We start from the raw sequence: 21749 nt of genomic DNA on the forward strand, positions 1-21749 counted from the left end.
GCAGGGCCCAGAGTCAGGCCACAGCCCGAGGAAGCAAGATGAGTGGCCAGAGGAGGCTGGCATGGGCTGCCCCCCATACAAGTGATTTAAATGATCTGCGAAGCAGGGGTGGCTCTCTTCCTCACTGTCTGTCTGTCTGTCTCTCTCTCCACACCCCCGGCCCCCAAGCTGCCTGTGCCTATGCTTCCCCACACCCTGTCTTTTCTCTCTTCTCTCTTTAAATAAACACTTACTTGCCTCACTACCCTCAGTCTCTTTGCTGAATTCTTTCTCCAAAGGGACAAAGTTCCGGGGACCTACATCAAGTGGTTAGGGTTCAGCATTCTCACCTGACAGCCACCCAAGAACAGTTGCACAGCCTGGCTTTTTCTCCTGCCTGCAAAGCTTTGGCCTGAGTTACTGTATTAAGCCATATTCTCACCCTCTTAGAGTGAGAGGGAGGATGACAATCTGTTCAATGGGCTAAAATCCTTTCACAAAAGGAGTAGGTCCTCTGCGAAGCAAGGCTGGAAAGGCGGGGACCAACAGGCCAGTTGTCCTGGTGGCCGGGGTGGGGGGGTGTTAACATAAGTTGAAAACAATTCCCACATATAGTTCTGCATACAGAATGGAATTTCTGTGGGCTGTTCCTTATTTGAATCTGAAACCAGCTTCCAGACCACCCAGTATACTTGGGGGCATCCTTTCCTAGTTGGTGTTCTGCGCTCAGGAAATGCAAATAACATTTAACCAGCAGCTTAAGTAAAACAAAATCACTAAAGAATATCTGTTTTGCTAAAACAAACAAACAAAAAAACAAAAACCACGTTTTCTGGTGAAGGTTGGAATATTTCCTTTTTCGCTAGATCAAGGGCCAACTGCATTTTAAAAGGTTCAATGCGTTAAAAAATAGACTTAAGCATTATTCACGATAGCACAAAGTTAGAAGCAAGGGAAGTGCCCATCAATGGATGAATAGATAAATAACACGTGGTCTGTACATACAATAGAATATTATTCAGCCTTAAAAAGGAATGAAATTCTGACACAGGCTACAACATGGATGAACCTCCAGGCCGCTGTGCCACGTAAAATAAGCCCTAAGCCCGTCAGGAAAGGATGTGTATTGTCTGACTCCACTTCCATGAGGCCCCGGAGTAGTCAAATTCATAGAAACAGAAAGTGGACCGGTGGCTGTTTGGGGCAGGGGGAGAGGCAGGTGGAAAGTTATCGCTCAGCGGGGACGGAGTTTCAGTTTCGCAAGATGAGAAAGTTCTAGAGATTGATTGCACAGCAATGTGAATACACTTAACGCTACTAACTGTACACTTCCAAAGGTTAACGTGGCCAATTTTCCGTTATATGTATTTCAGCAGTTATGAAATTTTTGAAAATTGTAAAGCACTACAGAATCTAAAGACTCTTTCATTAAAAAAATTAAAATTTGTAAAAAAAAAATACACTTAAGGGATGAGTGAGAGAAGGGGACTGGGCAGCAGGGTGCTCACTCAGCTCAAAATCTACAGATTCTGAGTTCCTACCTGGTGACCCTGAGCCCCTGGCTACGCCCTCCCCACCGCCCTGTCCCCTGGATCTGAGCCACCTGCTTGCTGGTCCCTAATGGAAGGAAAGGTGACCGGCCACGCTTTCCTCCTGTGTTTGTCTGGGATGTGGTTTCCGCATCCCCTTCGCATCTTCCTTGGAATCAGAGGCCACCACTCGCCCCCGCAGATCCCACGGCTTGCAGGAAATGAGAGGCCCCGCTTCCGCAGGAAGAGGCCAGGGTCCTGGATTCGCCTCAAGGCCTCGAGGGAAGGCCTCCTCCTGGCGCTGCTCCCGCCCCGGCCCCGGCCGCCGCCCCCGCCGCGGGTCTCACCTTGGCCTTGCGCTTGCCATCGTCCATGATCATCTTCCAGTCGGAGCCGTTGTTGCTGTAGCCGATCTTGAACTTCCTCATGTACACCTTGTTCTCCCGGTGCTTGCCCCCCTGAATGATGATACCCCGCACGATCTTCTCCTCTCCCAGGTCCACCTGGAGCCACTCGTTCACGTACGGGTGGGGGGCGGGGGGCAGCGCCCAGCCAGAGCGGCTGGTCACCAGGCGGATATTTTCAGGCATCCAATTCCTGTCCCCTTGGTTGGACGCTGTGATCTGGGAGTCGGAAATAAGTCCGGACACCATACCCAACATTCCAGAGCAAGGATAATCTAGAGAGGGAACAGATTATGCAATGTAAATTGACTTTCTAGAGGTCTTTCTAACATGCTTAGAAAGAGAATCCAGCATAGCGAATAAAAACATCGTCTGACCCACTCGTGTATGTCTGGAAATGTCTGGATCATCTGACATTAAACCAGAGCTTCCTCCGCCTCCTCGCGCACGCCCTGCCCTGTACACTCACAGTCCAATACAGAAAATCTTCAGTAAGAACATTCATTTCTCCCTTTTTGAGTTTTTCCAAGATTAATGTCAAAATATTGATGTTGAGTCCCTTTGGTATCTGGAAGTTAACCCTAGAGCAAGTACAGGCCCTGCCTGGTGGAAGTTCAGTTTATGGAGGGCTGGCGATGTGGCCATCAATACACTCCACAGCAGGAAAGTTTGCAATAGAAAAGTAAAAAGAAAGTGATGAGGAAGTGACCGGAAGGAAAGAGCTTGAGGCAGGCTGAAGAGACAGGTGGGGCCTTACAGAGAGGGGGGCACTTTTGGAGTGAGGTTGAAGGAGGGGCCCATTCTCCTCCCAGGTGTCCCCCCAACCCATTTCTTATTGCACAAGCATTTTGCACACAAGATCCCACTGTCACTGCAAACATCCCAAGTCCAAACAGAATTGATCCTCTCCCCTTGACACTGGATCCCTTTAACTAACTCTGTACTTAATGGGTGGAATCACCAAATCAGCTAGTTCCTAACTAGTCATCTTGTCTTTCCCTATTTTCCATTTTCCATGTCTGTTCTGCTACCAAATGCTGGCACATTTGTCCATATATTAGGCAGCGTACTAGACCTGCCTTACCATCTCCATTTCTTTTGGCATCATCTTGATATGAGCTCTCCTGCCCTACATGCTAAATGGTCTCCTGGCTGGCCTTTCAAACCCCAGTTTTGAAACAACCACAGCCATATCACCTGTTTTTTTTGTTTTTTGTTTTTTGTTTCTTTTTAGGGCCACACCTGTAGCATATGGAAGTTCCCAGGCTAAGGGTCAGATCAGAGCTGCAGCTGCCTGCCTATGCCACAGCCACAGCAATGCCAGATCTAAGCTTCATCTGTGACCTATGCTGAAGCTTACAGCAATACAGGATCCTTAACCCACTGAGCAAGGCCAGGGATCAAACCCACATCCTCATGGGGATGTTACTATCGTCAACATATATGCCCCAAATACAGGAGCACCCAGATACATACAACAAATATTAACAGACATAAAGGGAGATATTGATGAGAATACAATCATAGTAGGAGACCTAAATACCCCCCTCACATCAATGGACAGATCCTCTAGACAGAAAACCAATAAAGCAACAGAGATCCTAAAGGAAACAATAGAAAAGTTAGACTTAATTGATATCTTCAGGACACTACATCCAAAAAAAGCAGAATACACATTCTTCTCAAATGTTCGTGGAACATTCTCAAGAATAGACCACACATTGGGACACAAAGCTAATCTCAATATTTAGGAGCACAGAAATTATCTCAAGTATCTTCTCTGACACAATGCCATGAAATTAGAAACCAACCATGGGAAAAGGAAAGAGAAAAAACCTACTCCATGGAGACTAAACAACATGCTACTAAAAAACCAATGGGTCAATGAGGAAATCAAGAAGGAAATTAAAAACTACCTTGAAACAAATGATAATGAAGACACAACCTCTCAAAATCTATGGGATGCTGCGAAAGCAGTGCTCAGAGGGAAATTTATAGAAATACAGGCCTTTCTCAAAAAAGAAGAAAGATCCCAAATTGACAACTTAACCCTCCACCTAAATGAATTAGAAAAAGAAGAACAAAAAAGTCCTAAAGTCAGCAGAAGGAAGGAAATTATAAAGATCAAAGAAGAAATCAATAAAATAGAGACTCAAAAAACAATAGAGAAAATTAATAAAACCAAGAGCTGGTTCTTTGAAAAGGTGAACAAAATTGATAAACCCCTGGCCAGACTCACTAAAAAGAGGAGAGAAAGAACCCAAATCACCAAAATTATAAATGAAAAAGGAGAAATCACAACGGATACAGCAGAAATACAAAAAACCATAAGAGAATACTATGAACAACTATACGGCAACAAGTTTGACAATCTGGAAGAAATGGACAATTTTCTAGAATCTTACAGCCTGCCAAAACTGAATCAAGCAGAAACAGACCAACTGAACAGACCAATCACTAGAAATGAAATTGAAGAGGTCATAAAATCACTCCCTACAAATAAAAGTCCAGGACAGATGGCTTCACAGGTGAATTTTATCAAACATATAAAGAGGAATTGGTGCCCATCCTCCTTAAACTCTTTCAAAAGGTTGAAGAAGAAGGAATACTCCCAAAGACATTCTATGATGCCACCATCACCCTCATTCCAAAACCAGACAGATATACCACCAAAAAAGAAAACTATCGCCCAATATCATTGATGAATATAGATGCAAAAATTCTCAACAAAATCTTAGCCAACCGAATCCAACAACATATCAAAAAAATTATACACCATGACCAGGTTGGGTTCATCCCAGGTTCACAAGGATGGTTCAACATACACAAATCAATCAGCATCATACACCACATTAACAAAAAAAAAAAAAAAAAAAAAAAAAAAAAAAAAAAAAAAAAAAAAAAAAAAACACACACAAACCACAAAAAAAAAAAAAAAAAAAAAAAAAAAAAAAAAAAAAAAAAAAGTCAAAAATCATAAGATCATCTCAATAGACGCAGAAAAAGCATTTGACAAAGTCCAACATCCATTCATGATCAAGACCCTGCCAAAGTGAGTATAGAGGGAACATTCCCGTACATAATCAAAGCCATTTATGATAAACCCACAGCAAACATAATACTCAATGGGGAAAAACTCAAAGCCTTCTCACTCAAATCTGGAACAAGACAGGGATGCCCACTCTCACCACTGCTCTTCAACATAGTTTTGGAAGTTTTAGCCATAGCAATTAGACAAATAAAAGAAATAAAAGGCATCCATATAGGAAGAGAAGAGATCAAACTGTCACTGTATGCAGATGACATGATACTATACCTAGAAAACCCTAAGGACTCAACCCCAAAACTACTTGAACTGATTAATAAATTCAGCAAAGTAGCAGGATATAAGATTAACATTCAGAAGTCAGTTACATTTCTGTATACCAGCAATGAAACATTAGAAAAGGAATACAAAAATACGATACCTTTTAAAATTGCACCTCACAAAATCAAATACCTCGGAATACACCTGACCAAGGAGGTAAAGGACCTATATGCCGAGAGCTATAAAACTTTAATCAAAGAAATCAAAGAAGATGTAAAGAAATGGAAAGATATTCCATGTTCCTGGATTGGGAAAATCAATATTGTAAAAATGGCCATACTATCCAAAGCAATCTACAGATTCAATGCAATCCCTATCAAATTACCCATGACATTTTCCACAGAACTAGAACAAACAATCCAAACATTTATATGGAACAACAAAAGACCCAGAATTGCCAAAGCAATCCTGAGAAACAAAAACCAAGCAGGAGGCATAACTCTCCCAGACTTCAAGAAATACTACAAAGCCACAGTCATCAAAACAGTGTGGAACTGGTATCAAAACAGACCGACCGACCAATGGAACAGAATAGAGAATCCGGAAATAAACCCTGACACCTATGGTCAATTCATCTTTGACAAGGGAGGCAAGAACATCAAATGGGAAAAAGAAAGTCTATTCAGCAAGCATTGCTGGGAAGTCTGGACAGCAGCATGCAAAGCAATGAAACTAGAACACACCCTCACACCACAAAAATAAACTCCAAATGGCTGAAAGACTTAAATATACGACAGGACACCATCAAACTCCTAGAAGAAAACATAGGCAAAACACTCTCTGACATCAACATCATGAATATTTTCTCAGGTCAGTCTCCCAAAGCAATAGAAATTAGAGCAAAAGTAAACCCATGGGACCTCATCAAACTGAAAAGCTTTTGCACAGCAAAGGAAACCAAAAAGAAAACAAAAAGACAACTTACAGAATGGGAGAAAACAGTTCCAAATGATGCAATTGACAAGGGCTTAATCTCTAGAATATATAACAACTTATACAACTCAACAGCAAAAAAACCAATCAATCAATGGAAAAATGGGCAAAAGACCTGAATAGACATTTCTCCAAAGAAGATATACAGATGGCCAGCAAACACATGAAAAAATGCTCAACATTGCTGGTTATAAGAGAAATGCAAATCAAAACTACCATGAGATACCACCTCACACCAGTCAGAATGGCCATCATTAATAAATCCACAAATAAAAGTGCGGGAGGGGCTGTGGAGAAAAGGGAACCCTCCTGCACTGATGGTGGGAATGTCAACTGGTACAGCCACTATGGAGAACAGTTTGGAGATACCTTAGAAATCTATACATAGAACTTCCATATGACCCCGCAATCCCACTCTTGGGCATCTATCCAGACAAAGCTCTACTTAAAAGAGACACGTGCACCCGCATGTTCATTGCAGCACTATTCACAATAGCCAGGACATGGAAACAACCCAAATGTCCATTGACAGAGGATTGGATTCGGAAGATGTGGTCTATGTACACAATGGAATACTACTCAGCCATAAAAAAGAATGACATAATGCCATTTGCAGCAACATGGATGGAACTAGAGAATCTCATACTGAGTGAAATGAGCCAGAAAGACAAAGACCAATACCATATGATATCACTTATAACTGGAATCTAATATCCTGCACAAATGAACATCTCCTCAGAAAAGAAAATCATGGACTTGGAGAAGAGACTTGTGGCTGCCTGATGGGAGGGGGAGGGAGTGGGAGGGATCGGGAGCTTGGGCTTATCAGACACATGTTAGAATAGATTTACAAGGAGATCCTGCTGAATAGCATTGAGAACTTTGTCTAGATACTCATTTGCAACAGAAGAAAGGGTGGGGAAAAAAATGTAATTGTAATGTATACATGTAAGGATAACCTGACCCCCTTGCTGTACAGTGGGAAAATAAAAAAAATTATAAAAAAAAAAAAACCCACATCCTCATGGATACTAGCTGGGTCCTTAACCTGCTGAGCCACAATGGGAACTCCCCATTTCACTTTTCATAATTGTTTTTTTTTGTTTGTTTGTTTGGTCTTTTTTAGGGCTGCTCCCTCGGCATATGGAGGTTCCCAGGCTAGGGGTCGAATCAGAGCTGTAGCCCCCTGCCTACACCAGAGCCACAACAACGCGGGATCCTTTACCCACTAAGCAAGGCCAGGGATCAAACCCGCAACCTCATGGTTCCTAGTTGGATTTGATAACCACTGTGCCATGACGGGAACTCCCCATAATTATTTTTTAAATGTCATTCTCATGCTTAAAAATCTTTCATTGCTAAAGAAAATAAGCCAGATGCAAAGGGACAAATAATCGCATTATTCCATTAATATGAGTTACCTAGAGTAGTCAAATCCATACAGACAGAAGCTAGAATGAGGGGAGAGTGGAGAGTTAAGGTTTAATGGATAAAAGTTATAGTCTGGGATAATGAAAAGTTCTGAAAATGGATAGTGATGGTTGCAAAATAATGTGACTAATAAATGCAACTGAATTGTATACTTAACAATGGTTAGAGTAGCCACTATGGAGAACAGTATGGAGGTTTCTTAAAAAACTAAAAACAGAGCAATTCTACTCCTGGGCATATATCCGGGAGACGATAATTTGAAAAGACACATTGACCCTAATGTTGATAGCAGCACTATTTACAACAGCCAAGACATGGAAGCAACATATGTATCCAACAATAAATGAATGCATAAAAAAGATGTGGTACAAATAAACAATGGAATATTACTCAGCCATAAAAAGAACGAAACATTGCCATTTGCAGCAACATGGGTGGACCTACAGATTGTCATATTAAGTGAAGTCAGCCAGACAAATATACAATATTGCTGATATGTGGAATCTAAAAAAAATGATACAAATGAACTGATTTACAAAACAGACTCAGAGACTACAAACTTGTGGTTACCAAAGGAAAAAGGTGTGGGGGGGATAAATTAGGCAGTTGGGATTAACAGATGCACACTACCATGTGTAACATAGATAAACAAGGTATATAGCACAGGGAACCATATTCAGCATCTTATAATAACCTATACTGGAAACGAATATGAAAAGAATATGTACAATTGAATCAATTGTATTGTACACCAGAAACTAACACAATGCTGTAATTCGACTATACTTCAATTAAAAGAGAAAAGAAAAAAAAAATGGTGGGAATGGTGAACTATGTTATGTTTATTTTACCACAATAATCAAAGAGAGAGATCTCTAAAAATGTTCCATAGCGCTCCATTATTTATGGGACACTATACAACGTCTTTATCTGGCTCACAACACCCTCATTTTGGCTTTACCCTATTTATCTAATTTTATTTCCTATTGTGACAGCATATTCCAGTTAATCTATTTTCTTCCCATATACTGTAGAGAGAATTCTCATCATTGCTTTTGTTCAAAATGTTCCTGCTACCTTCTTATCCTCCTGTTGATAGAGGTAAGTTCTGCCTCAACTTTAGAACCCAGCTTAAGGCTCTTCCTGAAAACTTATCAAACTACTGTAGCCTTTAATCTGAACTCTCTCTTCTCAGAAATATGACTGCAGGTACAGGAAGCAGCAGAGTTTAGCATTAAGCTCTTCTCTCCATGTTTTAAGATGGAGAATCTTATATCCATAACTGGATTATAAATTCCTTGAAGACAATGAACAGCATCATAGATCTTTTAAAATCTTCTACGCAGCTTAAGGAGTTTCTGAGCATAAGGAGAGAGTATCAATCACTGATTAATCGATTGGTGGCTTAATAACGAAATATTCAATGCATCCATTATTCTCCTTTCAAAATTGTACAGCTCCATTAAGAACATGCCAGGAATGAGAAGCTACTTTTCTTTTAAACATCTCTATTCTGCATCAACCAAAATTTAGCCTAAACATGTAACCATCCTAAGAGAGAGGCATGCATCTAATTCAGTTGAGCTCTGCCCATGTTATCCATGACCCTTGAGAAGGAATTACTCAGATACTTTCCACCTGAGTTATACAGTTCAGGTCATGCCATTTCCTTTTATTTTATTTTATTGAAGTAGAGTTGATTTACCATGTGGTGTTAATTTCTACTGTACAGCAGAGCAATTCAGTTGTACATAGAAAGACATTCCTTTTGATCTTGACTCAAAAATTCAGTGCCTGCTTGCCTAGGAATTATGCACGTACATTCCACCCAGTGTGTCAGACTTCCCAAAGCACATGGAGGCTCCTCCTCAGACTTCTTCACCTTGGTGGCGGTGGTTGAAGGCTTTCTCCCATTCCACCAAACAATTCCCCAACATTTTGGCCTTCCCACAATCTTGGGTTTTTTTTTGGCTTTTTAGGGCCGCACCCAAGGCATATGGAGGTTCCCAGGCTAAGGGTCAAATTGGAGCTGCAGCCAGCAGCCTGCACCACAGCCACAGCAGCACAGGATCCAAGCCACATCTTCAACGTACACCACACCTCACGGCAATGCCGGATCCTTAACCCACAGAGTGAGGCCGGGGATCGAACCTTCATCCTCATGGATGCTAGTCAGATTCGTTTCCACTGAGCCATGACAGAAACTTCGACCTTCCCACAATCTTAAAATCTTGACTTGTTTGCAGATTTCATGCTCTACATCCAATTCTCCTAATCTCTCCAACTAGACATGGTTTTCTCTGTTCTGGAACTCTTCCTGGAGCTCCATCTGGATGTCTCATGTATACTGACCATAGTCAGTTCCTTGCATGGCTACTTGCCTCCTCAGATTTTAAGTTCTTGGAGGGTGAGAACCAAGTCATATTAAAAACTTTTCTATGACTCCTTGTGCCCTGCTTTATACATGGTATTTGCTCCACAAATATTTGTCGAATGAATCAGCTTATTAACACCGTGAAGGGCAGCTGCCATTTCCCTCAAGCACCTTTCCTGTAATTTAGCCACAGTATTTGCTCTAGCTGGGATCTGGAAACCAAGAAGAAATTCAATGGGGGATTATAAAAAGATTTACCAAAACTATTCTACTGCAGATCTAGGAAATTAGAGTGTTAAAAATAGAACTCACATTTTTGGTCACTGTGGTCACACCTGTCTGATTCAAAACCAGCTTTTGTAAAGAAAATGTTTAGCTGGTAATACGGACCAGATGTTACCACTTGAAGTAAAACACAATTAACTTGAATATTATAAGGGGAGCAGAACTTTTCCCGGATTAATGTCCCTTCTTGAATGCAGAGCTGACTAGGGCACAAGCCTAGGGCTGCCAGCCCCCGACCAGCCCATGGAGCCATACCTGGTACAGTCAGATTGGCATTCCTTCTGCACATCTGCCTTGTCCAAGAACAATGAAGAGGCACCTTGATTTGCCTTTGAATAGAAACCAGGTGACCTGCTTTCGGCCATGATATGGAGAAAAATTACACTCACAATTCAAAGTTTGAGTGAGATGCTGGGATCTCACTGTGACCTTCCACAGTAGGCTGGCTCCGATGTGCCTTAGCCTGGCTCCGTCTTAATCCTCTGGAAATAGTGTTGCCAGATTTAGCGAACAAATAACAAAACAACAACAAGAGGGAGTTCCTGTTGTGGCTCAGCAGGTTAAGAACCTGACCAGCATCTACGAAGATGCAGGTTAGGATACCTGGCCTCACTCAGTGGGTTGAGGATCCTATGGCATAGGTTGAAGATGCAGCTTGGATCTGGTGCTGCTGTGGCCGTGGTGTAGGCCAGCAGCTGCGGCTCTGATTTGATCCCTGGCCCAGGGACTTACATATTTCTGCAGGTGTGGCCATAAAAATAAAAAGAACAACAAAAAACAAGAAACAAGCTACCAAATTAGAATTGCAAATAAACAACAAATTATTTTTAGTATAAGTTTGTTCCAAACATTGCATGGGACATACTTATACGAAGAAATCATTTGTCATTTGTCTGCATCAAATTGAACAAGACATTCTGTATCTTACTTGGCAACCCTCTTTAGAAAGCTTCAAACTAATCCTAGATGGGAAGGAGAAATGAAATCTGTGATGGGGAATTAGGTGGTTCTTTCTCTTTTTTTTAATTGAAATATAGTTGACGTACAATATTACATTAGTTTCAGGTGTGCTATATAACAATTTGACATTTGCGTATTATAATGAAATGATCACTATGGTAAGTTTAGTAACCATCTCACCCCATACAAAGTTTTTGCAAAATTACTGACCATATTCCCTATGCTGTGCATTACATCCCAGTGGCTAACTGATTTTTATAACTGGAGGTTTGTACTTCTTTATTGCCTTCAATTATTTCACCCCCCCAACCCCTTTCTCCTCTGGCAGCGGTTATTTCCACTGACATTATTTTACAGTAAAATCTCCTAATCAAGCTTTTATGGGAAAAGAGATATACTGGTAAATCAAATACTCAGTTAAACAATTTTCAGAGAATGAGAAAGTAATAACCGCATTTGATGGGTGAACTTGAATGAGCACAATTTAATCTTCCCTGGATGATTCTGAAGGTACCTCTGGATGTTGCAGGGCCAGAGATCATCTTTGAAAATTCTTTTTTTTTTTTTCAGGGCTGCACCTGAGGCACAGGATCCGAGCTGCATCTTTGACCTATACCGCAGCTCACACGGCAACTCCGGATCCTTAACCCACTGAGCGATGCCAGGAATTGAACCTCATGGATACTAGTCAGGTTGCAACTGCTGAGCCACAGTGGGAACTCTGCAAGTTCTAATTCATACAGGAACACACTGACCTGTGCCAGAGCCCCAGTGAATTAACTTTCTGTTAATGAGTAAGTTAGCAGAGTTTGCAGTGTGTTCTCAAACGGCAAGGATTTTTTCACCAACGTCCAGCTTTGCCAAAATGGTGAAGTCTGCCTTGTTGAAACAATGAAGACATTCCTTCGTCAATCACCAACAAAGCAGAGTGGTTTGCTCCAATCTGGTTTTCCTTACTGCTCTCTATCGGGACCCACTATTGTATACTCTGATTATTCCAAGACTGCTGTCTTTCGAAAAAATCATTTCTGAATAGAAAATTGTATTAAAACTTGGAGGCTCTGGAGACTGGATTCAAGTGATGGATCTCCATGGTAACTTTGAATTCAATAGTTTTTTAAAAAAATCCAGATTGAATTAGGACTTAGCAAAGTTAAGTTGACTGAATTAGCAAACTCAAGAAGAGAAAGTGAAATTTGGTAATCCAGTCACCTACTTGACAGAGATATGGATAAAACTGCAATTCAATCACTCACTTGTTCATTCATTAAAAAAAAATACACGTATTGAGCATGTATTATGTTCCAGGCACACAGGATGCAATGGAAAACAAGACATGCAGTCTTCTGCTTCTTTCATCTGTCTCCACTGAGGGGACCAGGGCCTCTAAAAGATGCAAAGTATCTGCTCTGGTAACCAAGAAGAAAACTCTGACGTCACTGTCTCATTGTCATGTAATTGGCTCTGTTTGCTGCGGCAGATTCTAGGTTCAATTTATTGAGCACCAAGAACTGTTTAATTTACTGGGTACCATTTAGTGAGCACTCACTCCAACCCAAGTGTTACATACATCCTTTCACTTAATCTTCATCACAGGTGAATTAAGGTTCATCTGACCGACTAGGAAACAGAGATTAGAGGCACTACGAGCCTTGACCGTGGTCACTCACGCACGAAGTGGACAGCCCAGAGCGAAGCCTGGATATCCTGCACACCTTTGCAGGTTGTAGCTATCTACTAGACAGAAAGTATTAAGAATATATTACAGGTCATGCTTGAGAGAGTAGCAGTATGTAATTTGGAAAAAGTAGCTACTTAAAATAATTATAAAATAAGAGTGCGAAAAATGTCAAAACATGCCATTTTAGAAACTGCTGTTTAAATAACTGGGTCATTTATTTTTAAAAATCTAATAAATTATCTGCCTTGTTTACAGGTGAAGACTCCTATTCCTTGAATTACCTCTCAGGAAAAATCCTTGTGAAAATGAGAAAGAGTAGTTCAGGCTTAAACAAGTATTGTATTTAATGAAAAGGAGAGTCAGAAATTGAGAATTCACAGTAACACGTTTGGAGTCTTCCTGAAGTTTACAGTGACATAAGATCAGGCTGGAGGAAGAGACCAGAAATGTCCACCTGCACCTCAAATGGCCTTGTGTCTATGAATTTATGGGCAGTCTCTCACAATCGTAATGCTCTGAAAATAACCAAGAACTTTCTCTTACGCTGATCAAGAATGAATCCAAGGTTGTTATAGCTAACTTCTCAGGGTCCCTTCTCCCTCCTAAGCCCTCTCTGCCAAATCCCTGCCTCCAAGACCTTGAACTTTCCAAGTGTTTAGATCTGAAAACAATAAACAAGTCTGTATCTAGGATGGAAACAAGTAACATTTTAGGAAGAAATCAGATGTCAGTTTTTACTTTCCAAAATGGACTCAACTATAAACAAGTATGGTTTTTGTTTTTTTGTTTTTGTTTTTGTTTTTTTTTTTCTCTCCTTAGTTACTAGTTTTTTTCCAAATTGCTTGTGATTTCACGGAAGATTGCCCAGGTGATTTTTTTTTTTCTTTCAAAAGTCAATATTTTCCTTCTCTAAAAATAATTATACTAAAAAAGACAAAATAAAAACAACAGCATTGGCACTCATGGAATGAGCAATTAAATGTGCACATTAACATCATACGAAAGACAGTTCCCAGGCTTTCAAAGGTTGTTCACTTTTCATTACTTTTTGACGAATTGGTTATTGATTCTGTTTTTGAAGTTTTAAGCTTACCATGGAATTTACACTGTACTGGCTTTTTTTTTTTGAAATGAAGAAGGTGCAGCATATTTACTTAAAGAGAAAGTAATAATAATGTGACTGCTATTTACTTCAGACCACAGAATGGCTGTACAGGAAGATCAGTGGACACCGAAGGACAGTCCTGGTTGTCATAGAAACACCGTGAGAATAACAGAACCCTTCTTTTTACTCCCTGCTCTGTCCTGACCTGCCTATCCTTTTAGCCACTTAATCTCACCTTTTTTATCTCTCAATTGGTATAATCCACCTATTTGTTCCAAATTTAACAGGAGACTTGTAAAGTCCTCTTAGTGTCAGAAGAAACCAACTCAAAACTAGAAATATTGACAAATTCATTTCTCCTATCAGTATATTCACCAACAAAAGATAAATATTGAGACAAAATCTAATTGAGTGTCATCAGGTTAGTGAGTGAGTAAAAGGGGAAATCTGTGTAAATTAAACTCCTCGGAACTGTAGCCAATGAGGCCACCTCTGGACTTCAAAATTAAAAAGAGAAAGTGGGTGGAGAACATTCATGTAATAGTTCTTTATTGTAAATCTACCAGGTACCCAGGAGTGGGGATGGCAGGGGAGGTGTTACACAGCCATCTAGTGGAAAAGCACCACTTAGGAAACACCTACCATGTGCCAGGTTGTGCTTGGTGCTTCATATCCACGAGCTAATCATTACCACAACAACACTGTGTGGTACAAGCTATTACAACTGTTTTCCAGGTGAGATAACTAAGGTTTTGAAAGGTTGCATACTGCCCAAAGAAATAAGTCAGTGAGTAGTATAAGCAGGATTTGAACCTCATATTTGTCTAAACCCAAAGCATATGCTCTTAACTATCAAACAAAAATGACCAAGGAGTTCCCTGGTGGCTCAGTGGGTTAAGGATCAGGCATTGTCATTGCTGTGGCTCTGGTTACTGCTGTGGTATAGGTTCAATCCCTGGCCTGGGAATTTCTGTATGCCATAGGGCATGGGCAAAAAAACAAAGAAAATGAAAAAGAAAATGACCAACCCCATTTATACCAAGTTACTTTCCCTGTATTTAAAAGAGAAACTAGGCAAGCCTTCGAGGTGGCGCTTACCTGTTATCTTGCAGCCGTAGACTTCAAATCTCATAGATATCCCAGTTTCCCAGGTCACAGGTTTGATTCGGACAAAGCGAGTTATCAGTGGTTTGGGGAGAACTCCAAACACCACATCGGTGGGGTTGGTGTTTCCCTGAAAGATCTAGATGGAAAAAGAAAGGGGCCCTTGAATAACAGACATGTTGGATTTAAACAAGCCCAAAACCATGTTTTCTCAAATACTTGTCAAATTATTTACAATTTCATCATTGTTGACCATGGTCAAGGGGGCATTAATCACTTGCCATGTGGTTTTTCCAAATGACAGCCACCAGAAAGCACTGCGTCTAACAGAGAATGCTGTCCTAATCATAGATTCAATTTTCTGAGAGGATAGAGCCTCCAAAATTGCTATTACAAGGATAGCATGTGTTAAAGAATATGTGCTATTATCTTAAAAAGAGGGGACATTATTAACATTATCAGAAGAGCTTACAGAATGCTGTAGACACTTCATGGGAACGCTCAGGTTTTACTTTTTTTTCCAGGACACCCTCCAAGGAGTGCTTGTCAAATTCAGTGCAGGGTTTGGCTTTTTGAAAATTCTAGGTTATGTTCAGCACGAGGTCAGGGAGCTTCCTCCCTTCTAACTCCATTTCTTGATGGAAGATCTTATCCCTAGCATTAACAAATGACTTTAATCTTTTTCAGTTATGGGTGAAAGTATGAGTTAGTGGTCAAAACTGAGTTAGAAAGGATAGGCAAAAGAGTATCAACTTTCCAAGGGCTTTTGCTTCTAGTTTTAAAAATGAGTCATTTTATGCTAAGAAAGATGAGGCACATAACTGCACATGTAATGAGTGTCGGTCAGGAACCGGTTTCCCACAAGTATCTGTTGGGCCCCTTGGCCTGGGCACAGCACCGCAGCAGTGTCCTCCAGCAAGAACGCTGAGGAATGGGGGTGGTCTGCTGCCTGGAATTCTCTGGCGCTAGACCTACTTCAGGTGGGACAGAAAGCCTCCGTGTCCCTGGATTTTAGTCCAGCTCTGGGTGGGCACTGTCGTGTAAAAGTGCCTCAGTCACATAGCTTGTGTGGCTGGAGCATCACTGGTCCAGCAGAGCCAGGGAAAGCCCCCCTGGCCTTTCCAAGGGAGTCCGTGGGGGAGGACCACGGTTTCCCAAGGATGCTCTTCCCCTGGGAGACGGGGCTTGTGAGAGTCGGGCTGGAGCTCTTGCTCCACTTGGCTTAAGTGGCCTGCACGACTGGAGGTGGTCCAAGGCTTTACCAAGTCGCCTGTGAGCCTGATCCCCCTCTGGAGGCGATTTAACATCGGAACTTATCCTAACCTGTGATGGCCTTCAGATTTCTGTCCTATTTCAGCAAAGCCCTCTGGGAAACAATCTGTGGGGGAGCACTTTTGTGTGATGACGAATAATGGGGAGCCGGGCTTCAGGGCCAGCAGGTGCATCTCAGGGACCATCTGCTCTGAGCCCCTCCGGCTCCCACACAGCCGAGGGGTGTGCACTTGGCTCACCCTGGGGGTGTTTTATGTTTGCTGAAAACGCACAGGCCACCAACAGAAAGAGGGCTGCAGGACCATGGTGGTTGCAGCCACCGTTGCTGAGGAGACCAGGGGAGACAGCAGGGGCTGGAAGGCCCCAGAGGTCAGGGAAGGGCAGGTGGGCATCCAGAGCTGGGCTCCAGATGGAGGTGGGGACTCTGTCCAGGTTCAGCGGAGGTGCTCAGACACTGGCTGGGTCTTTGCTGACCCTTTATTCTTCCTGCTTCTTACAGTGGAAGGTACCCCCGCCAAGGTAACCCTGCTGGTGGCCGTGGAGGGAGCTGTGTGCACTTCCGACACCCCCACATCCACATCCAGGCCACGAGCACAACCATGGCTGAGGAGGGCCTCTGGGGAAACTGCTCATTGACTGAAGAGATGGCCTGAAAGCCGGGGTCAGTTTTCTCATCCTCTCTGGGTTCCTCTGTGTGTTAGTGTGTTCTTGGCTTTAGTGGGGTTTTTTGGTTTGTTTTTTTCCTCATTTATTTGAAACTAAAGTATGTCTTCGAAAAACTGCTCCAAGGAGTTCCCACTGTAGTGCAGTGGGTTAAAAATCCGCCTGCAGTGGCTCTGGTTACTGAGGAGAGGCAGGTTTTATCCCTGGCTTGGTGCAGTGGGTTATGGATCCAGCATTGCTACAGCTGTTGCAGCTGCAGCTTGGATTCAGTCTGTGGCCTGGGGACTTCCACATGTCATGGGTGCGGCCATAGAAAAACAAACCAAAAAACCCTATTGCAAAACAAGAATAACTCATGAAACTCAAGGTCAAAATTTATTCACTAGCTCTCCTGTCCACAGAACTCTCCTCCCACGAGCAGTTGTGCCCTAAATGACAGTGGGAGCTTTGCAGCTATTGAAACAGAGAATGACTCTCCTTACACCCAGGAGGCTCTCCTCTGTTCCAGCTCTAGGAGGAGAAAACCAAAGCCATGGCTACTTCAAGGGGGACCAGGACACATTACCTGGCCTCTTCCCAAACCCACGATTCCAAATTACCGGGACTTTTGCTACCATCCTCACCAGTTCTGTGCATCTCACTTGGCCTCCAGGGCAAGTTTTTTACTGGTGGTGGTGGGGAACAGTGAGCATGCGTTCTCAGCAATCTTCTGATCAGGGAATCAGAGCCAGCATAACTCGGAATAAACAACAGGCTGAGAAAAACATCTCAGGACCAAATCATGCAGGGCAGAGAGCCCAGGGCGGGGGGTGGAGGTGGGAGCAGGGCATGGGGGGGGGGTGCTCTGGGGCTGGAAGCAGTGAGGCTGTGGCCTGGCACTCATGGGATCTGAGGGAACACCTGTCGTTCTGTTCATTCTTACGCTTGTAAATTAGCTCATGAGCCACGGAGGGTAGATGCAAAGGGATCTTCTAAAACCAGCCCGTGACGGAGAGGAAGAAAGAATCAATCTAGGAAAGAGAATGAGGAAACACAGGGAAAAAGACAAAACAAAACAGATCCAAAGGTTCTAAGAGGATGCTGTTTATCCTATGCACCGTCCGTGTCCCTGTGGGAGGTTTAAAGTGATTCTTGAGTCTGACTTAATTTGGCCAGTATTGACTTTTCTTGGAAACATCCGTATGATTTCCTTTTGGCTTCTGGATCTGGGAACACGAGACCTCTTGGTCAGACTTAAACCTCTAATTGCACTTTTCATTTGAAATCAATTGAAAAATAAACCAGGCCAGACAGCAAGCTCCCCAACAAACAAGTAAAAATTGATCATCCAGTTCAAAGACTGAATTGATGGAGGCAGGTGGCACGCAAACTTACAACGGGTTTATTTCCTTCTTTTATGGTGATCCAGTCTTCCCCATTGGAGCTAATGTCTATTCTGTAAGTCTTGACGTAGTATTTCTTCTTGGTTTCCTTGGAAATGGCTCCCTGTGTCCCAACAGCGGTGACAAAGCGCAGAAGGCCCAAGTCTACCTACAAGACAATACAAGCCTTGTCAGTTGCCCATCCTTGTACTGCTGTGACTGGAGCATCTTCTCCCCTGGGTACCACAGTGCAGTTTTCATCCATCTGCAATCAATAGACCCGAATTCCATTGGCATCAACAGCCCCAATAAAGTCTCCAATATTATAAGACAGCAGCTGCCCTACATTGGCAATTGCGAGAAGTGACCTTTCTCATTGTTGCAACCAAGATTGCTTGATCCTGGCACAAAAGAGAAAACTAGGTTCAATATCATGTTACCGTATTTGCTAAGAGATTAATAACACTGTCTAAACATGAATATTTGTCACTTCACAAATAGAAAATGAAGTGAGATAAGCTCCCATACTGGAGATGGAGAGGCTTGGACTAGAGCCTGGCTCTAACACCACCCCACTTCCCACCCCCCCGCAGCATCCTACCTCTTTCCAATTAGGATGTGGACGGGAACCATCCCAACTCTGAAAACACTGTGTGTGCTGTGGTTTGGGAAACGGGCCATACGTTTACAATCTGGAATGCAGTCGAGAGGAGGAGGGCACAGTTGGGATTTTTGTTTCATCTACATTTCTTCCCTCTCTGAATCTTCCCACGGCCTCCCTCCTGGTAGTTCAGCCGGAGAGGCAGGTGAATTCCATGCCATCACCTGGGGTGGGGGTGGGAATGATGCCTCCATGGGACCGGAGCTAGGACTTACAACCTCCTACCAGTGAGTTTCCAGGGGAGACAGTTCTCAGCACAACAGTCTTGCCTCCATCTCTCGCTAGCCTTTCTTAGAGCCCTGATGGCTGGGCCACCTGGAGGACACCACAGCAGGGATGGCCAGAGGGTGACTGAAGCCTAAGGTCCATGACTACATCCCAGAGGTCTGTCCCTGTGGCCCTGGGGTCTGAGTGGGAAGGACAAAGCTCAGGCCCTCGAGGTTCCAGTACTGGCTCTGCCTCGAGCTCCCTGTGGGACCTTGGATAAGTCACTTCCTCTTTGGGTTCTAGTTCTTCATTTGTAATATCTATGATATCCACGTTTTCAAAAAAGCAAAAAAGGTATTTTTTTTCTTTTTAGGGCCACACCCGTGGCAATGTAAATTCTCGAGCCAGGCATTGTATCGCTACAACACTGATCTGAATCACATCTTTAACCTATACTGCAGCTTGCGGTAATGCTGGATGCTTAACCCACTGAGCCAGGCCAGGGATCAAACCCACATCCTCACAGAGACAATGTTGGGTCCTTAATCTGAGCCACAATGCCAACTCCTCTTTAACTTTATCTCCATTGTTAATGACTAACAATCATCTTAAAACAAAAATCATTACTAGTTTCTATATATGAGAAATATTTTGTTTCATTTTATGGATGCATTTGATTATTCCTATAAAATTGTCTTCCTTGATTTATTATATCCTCCGTCTACTGTATTTCTATATAATACAGACATTTTAAAGAAATGAAGCACAAATATTTGGCAAGTATTTTTTAAATGATGCAGAAAGTAACTGCATTACAATTGATGAACAGTAACAAGGTTTTTCAACAGTATATTCATTATCAAGAATCTGTTTTCCTTGAAAACAGCAACAAAAAACAAAAAAACAAAACCACCCAAACCCGTAAACATCCCCCTGCAACTTAACTTCTGATTCCTGCTTTCCCGTTACTACATGACAACCCCACTTTCAAAAAACAATATTTCAATTAACCCTCCACTGCCTATCGGGCCATGAAACACCTCAAGAATTTCCATTTTATGTATAGCCTGCCTTGTAAAGAATGGCTATTGTCTTCCATGAATTGCTTTTTCCTGAAGGCCCTTGAAGTGGTTAAATCAACATGTCAGTTCCTTCAAAACTGAACCAAGACTTACATCCAGGGAAAAGAGCAATGTCCCTGCCACGCAAGAGCCAACTTGAGCTCACACAATTCAACAATAGGAGATTTCATCTAGAAAGGAAGGGGGTACCATTCAATGTAAAACAATCTTTATTTCACTTTCCTGATTTTAAAGATGTAAAGTCCAAGCTCTAAATGCTTCCACCAGATTTAAAAGAAAAAGAAGCAAGCTTGTAACAGCAATAAATATTTGAAGATAATAATGGTGGATGATCTAAATTTTAATTTAACAAATAAATATTTATCCAACATATTTTTATCAAGTGCCTAACTGAAATTCACATTTTTGTCAAAAGTGAACTATAGTACTTTGTATGAATTTGCATACAGATTTCAAAAAAGGGAGGCAGTCCACCCTGAGCAGATTCAGCAAATAAAAATATAGGATATTCAAATTTGAATTTCAGACAGCAAATGTTCTAAGTATAAATATATCCCATGCAATATTTGGAACATACTAATAACAAGGGGTTCACTGCTGGCTTGAAGTTCAAATTTAACTGGGTGTCCTGTTCTGTTTTCTGGCAACCCCAAACCTAAATTTATTCTGGACAAATTATCAGCTGATTCCAGGTTGCTGCAAAAACTCTGATTTCCTTATGTTGCAACTTGAAGTTAAAGGGTCCTCTAACCACGTCTGCACTGAACAATTTCAACTGTTTCCAAATGCTCTCAGAACATTTCGTGCTTTACTGACCGTCCACTGAGTCATGTTCAATACCATATCACTTTCAGCCTGAAGAGCCCTTAAAATCTTGATGTCCAAGGGAGCATGAAGCAGAGCTAGTCAAATGCCTGTCCAACCTACAAATGCCTCTTCAGTTCAGAAACAATTCAATTCCCAAGAGTGTGTATGCATCTCAGGCTGATTTGACATAACTCTAGAATTTCATTCCCTGGCTGTCCTTTTCCTACTTTAAAACGTTTATTCTTAGGGTAAGATTTAGTTACCAGGTAAGAAAGAACTAGTGTCAACTAGAAGAATCCTAGGCACTAGAAACAACTGCTTTCAAGGAAGGAGCCACTGACTGGAATTAACTAGGTGTCCAACATGAGAAACAATCTCCAGTCCCAGAAAGAAAGACCCTAAAGCAGATCCATGAATCACTTGTAAAGATGTTTTCTTTTCTCAACAGCAATGAATTGTAATTGCATGAGGTTTCCTACAGTGCTTTAAAACTGCAGATTCTCTTACTCACTGTGCCAGCATACTTGAAATTTCCTTTCATTTT

General features: G+C 42.0%; 1 protein-coding gene across 13 annotated transcripts in view; it reads right to left on the reverse strand.

The window, feature by feature from the left end:
* The window catches only part of NRP1 (neuropilin 1), a 150160-nt gene that overhangs the window by 31756 nt on the left and 96655 nt on the right, over positions 1 to 21749 (reverse strand). For all 13 annotated transcript variants that reach the window (XM_021064971.1, XM_021064977.1, XM_005668176.3 and 10 more), the window contains 3 exons: positions 18462 to 18617; positions 15147 to 15291; positions 1856 to 2187 (listed from right to left, as the gene is read on the reverse strand). In XM_021064971.1, coding sequence (XP_020920630.1) covers positions 1856 to 2187; positions 15147 to 15291; positions 18462 to 18617 — 633 coding nt within the window. The remainder of the gene's footprint in view (positions 1 to 1855; positions 2188 to 15146; positions 15292 to 18461; positions 18618 to 21749) is intronic.

Source organism: Sus scrofa, chromosome 10 (assembly GCF_000003025.6).
Source record: "Sus scrofa isolate TJ Tabasco breed Duroc chromosome 10, Sscrofa11.1, whole genome shotgun sequence".
Classification (NCBI taxonomy): Eukaryota; Metazoa; Chordata; class Mammalia; order Artiodactyla; family Suidae; genus Sus; species Sus scrofa.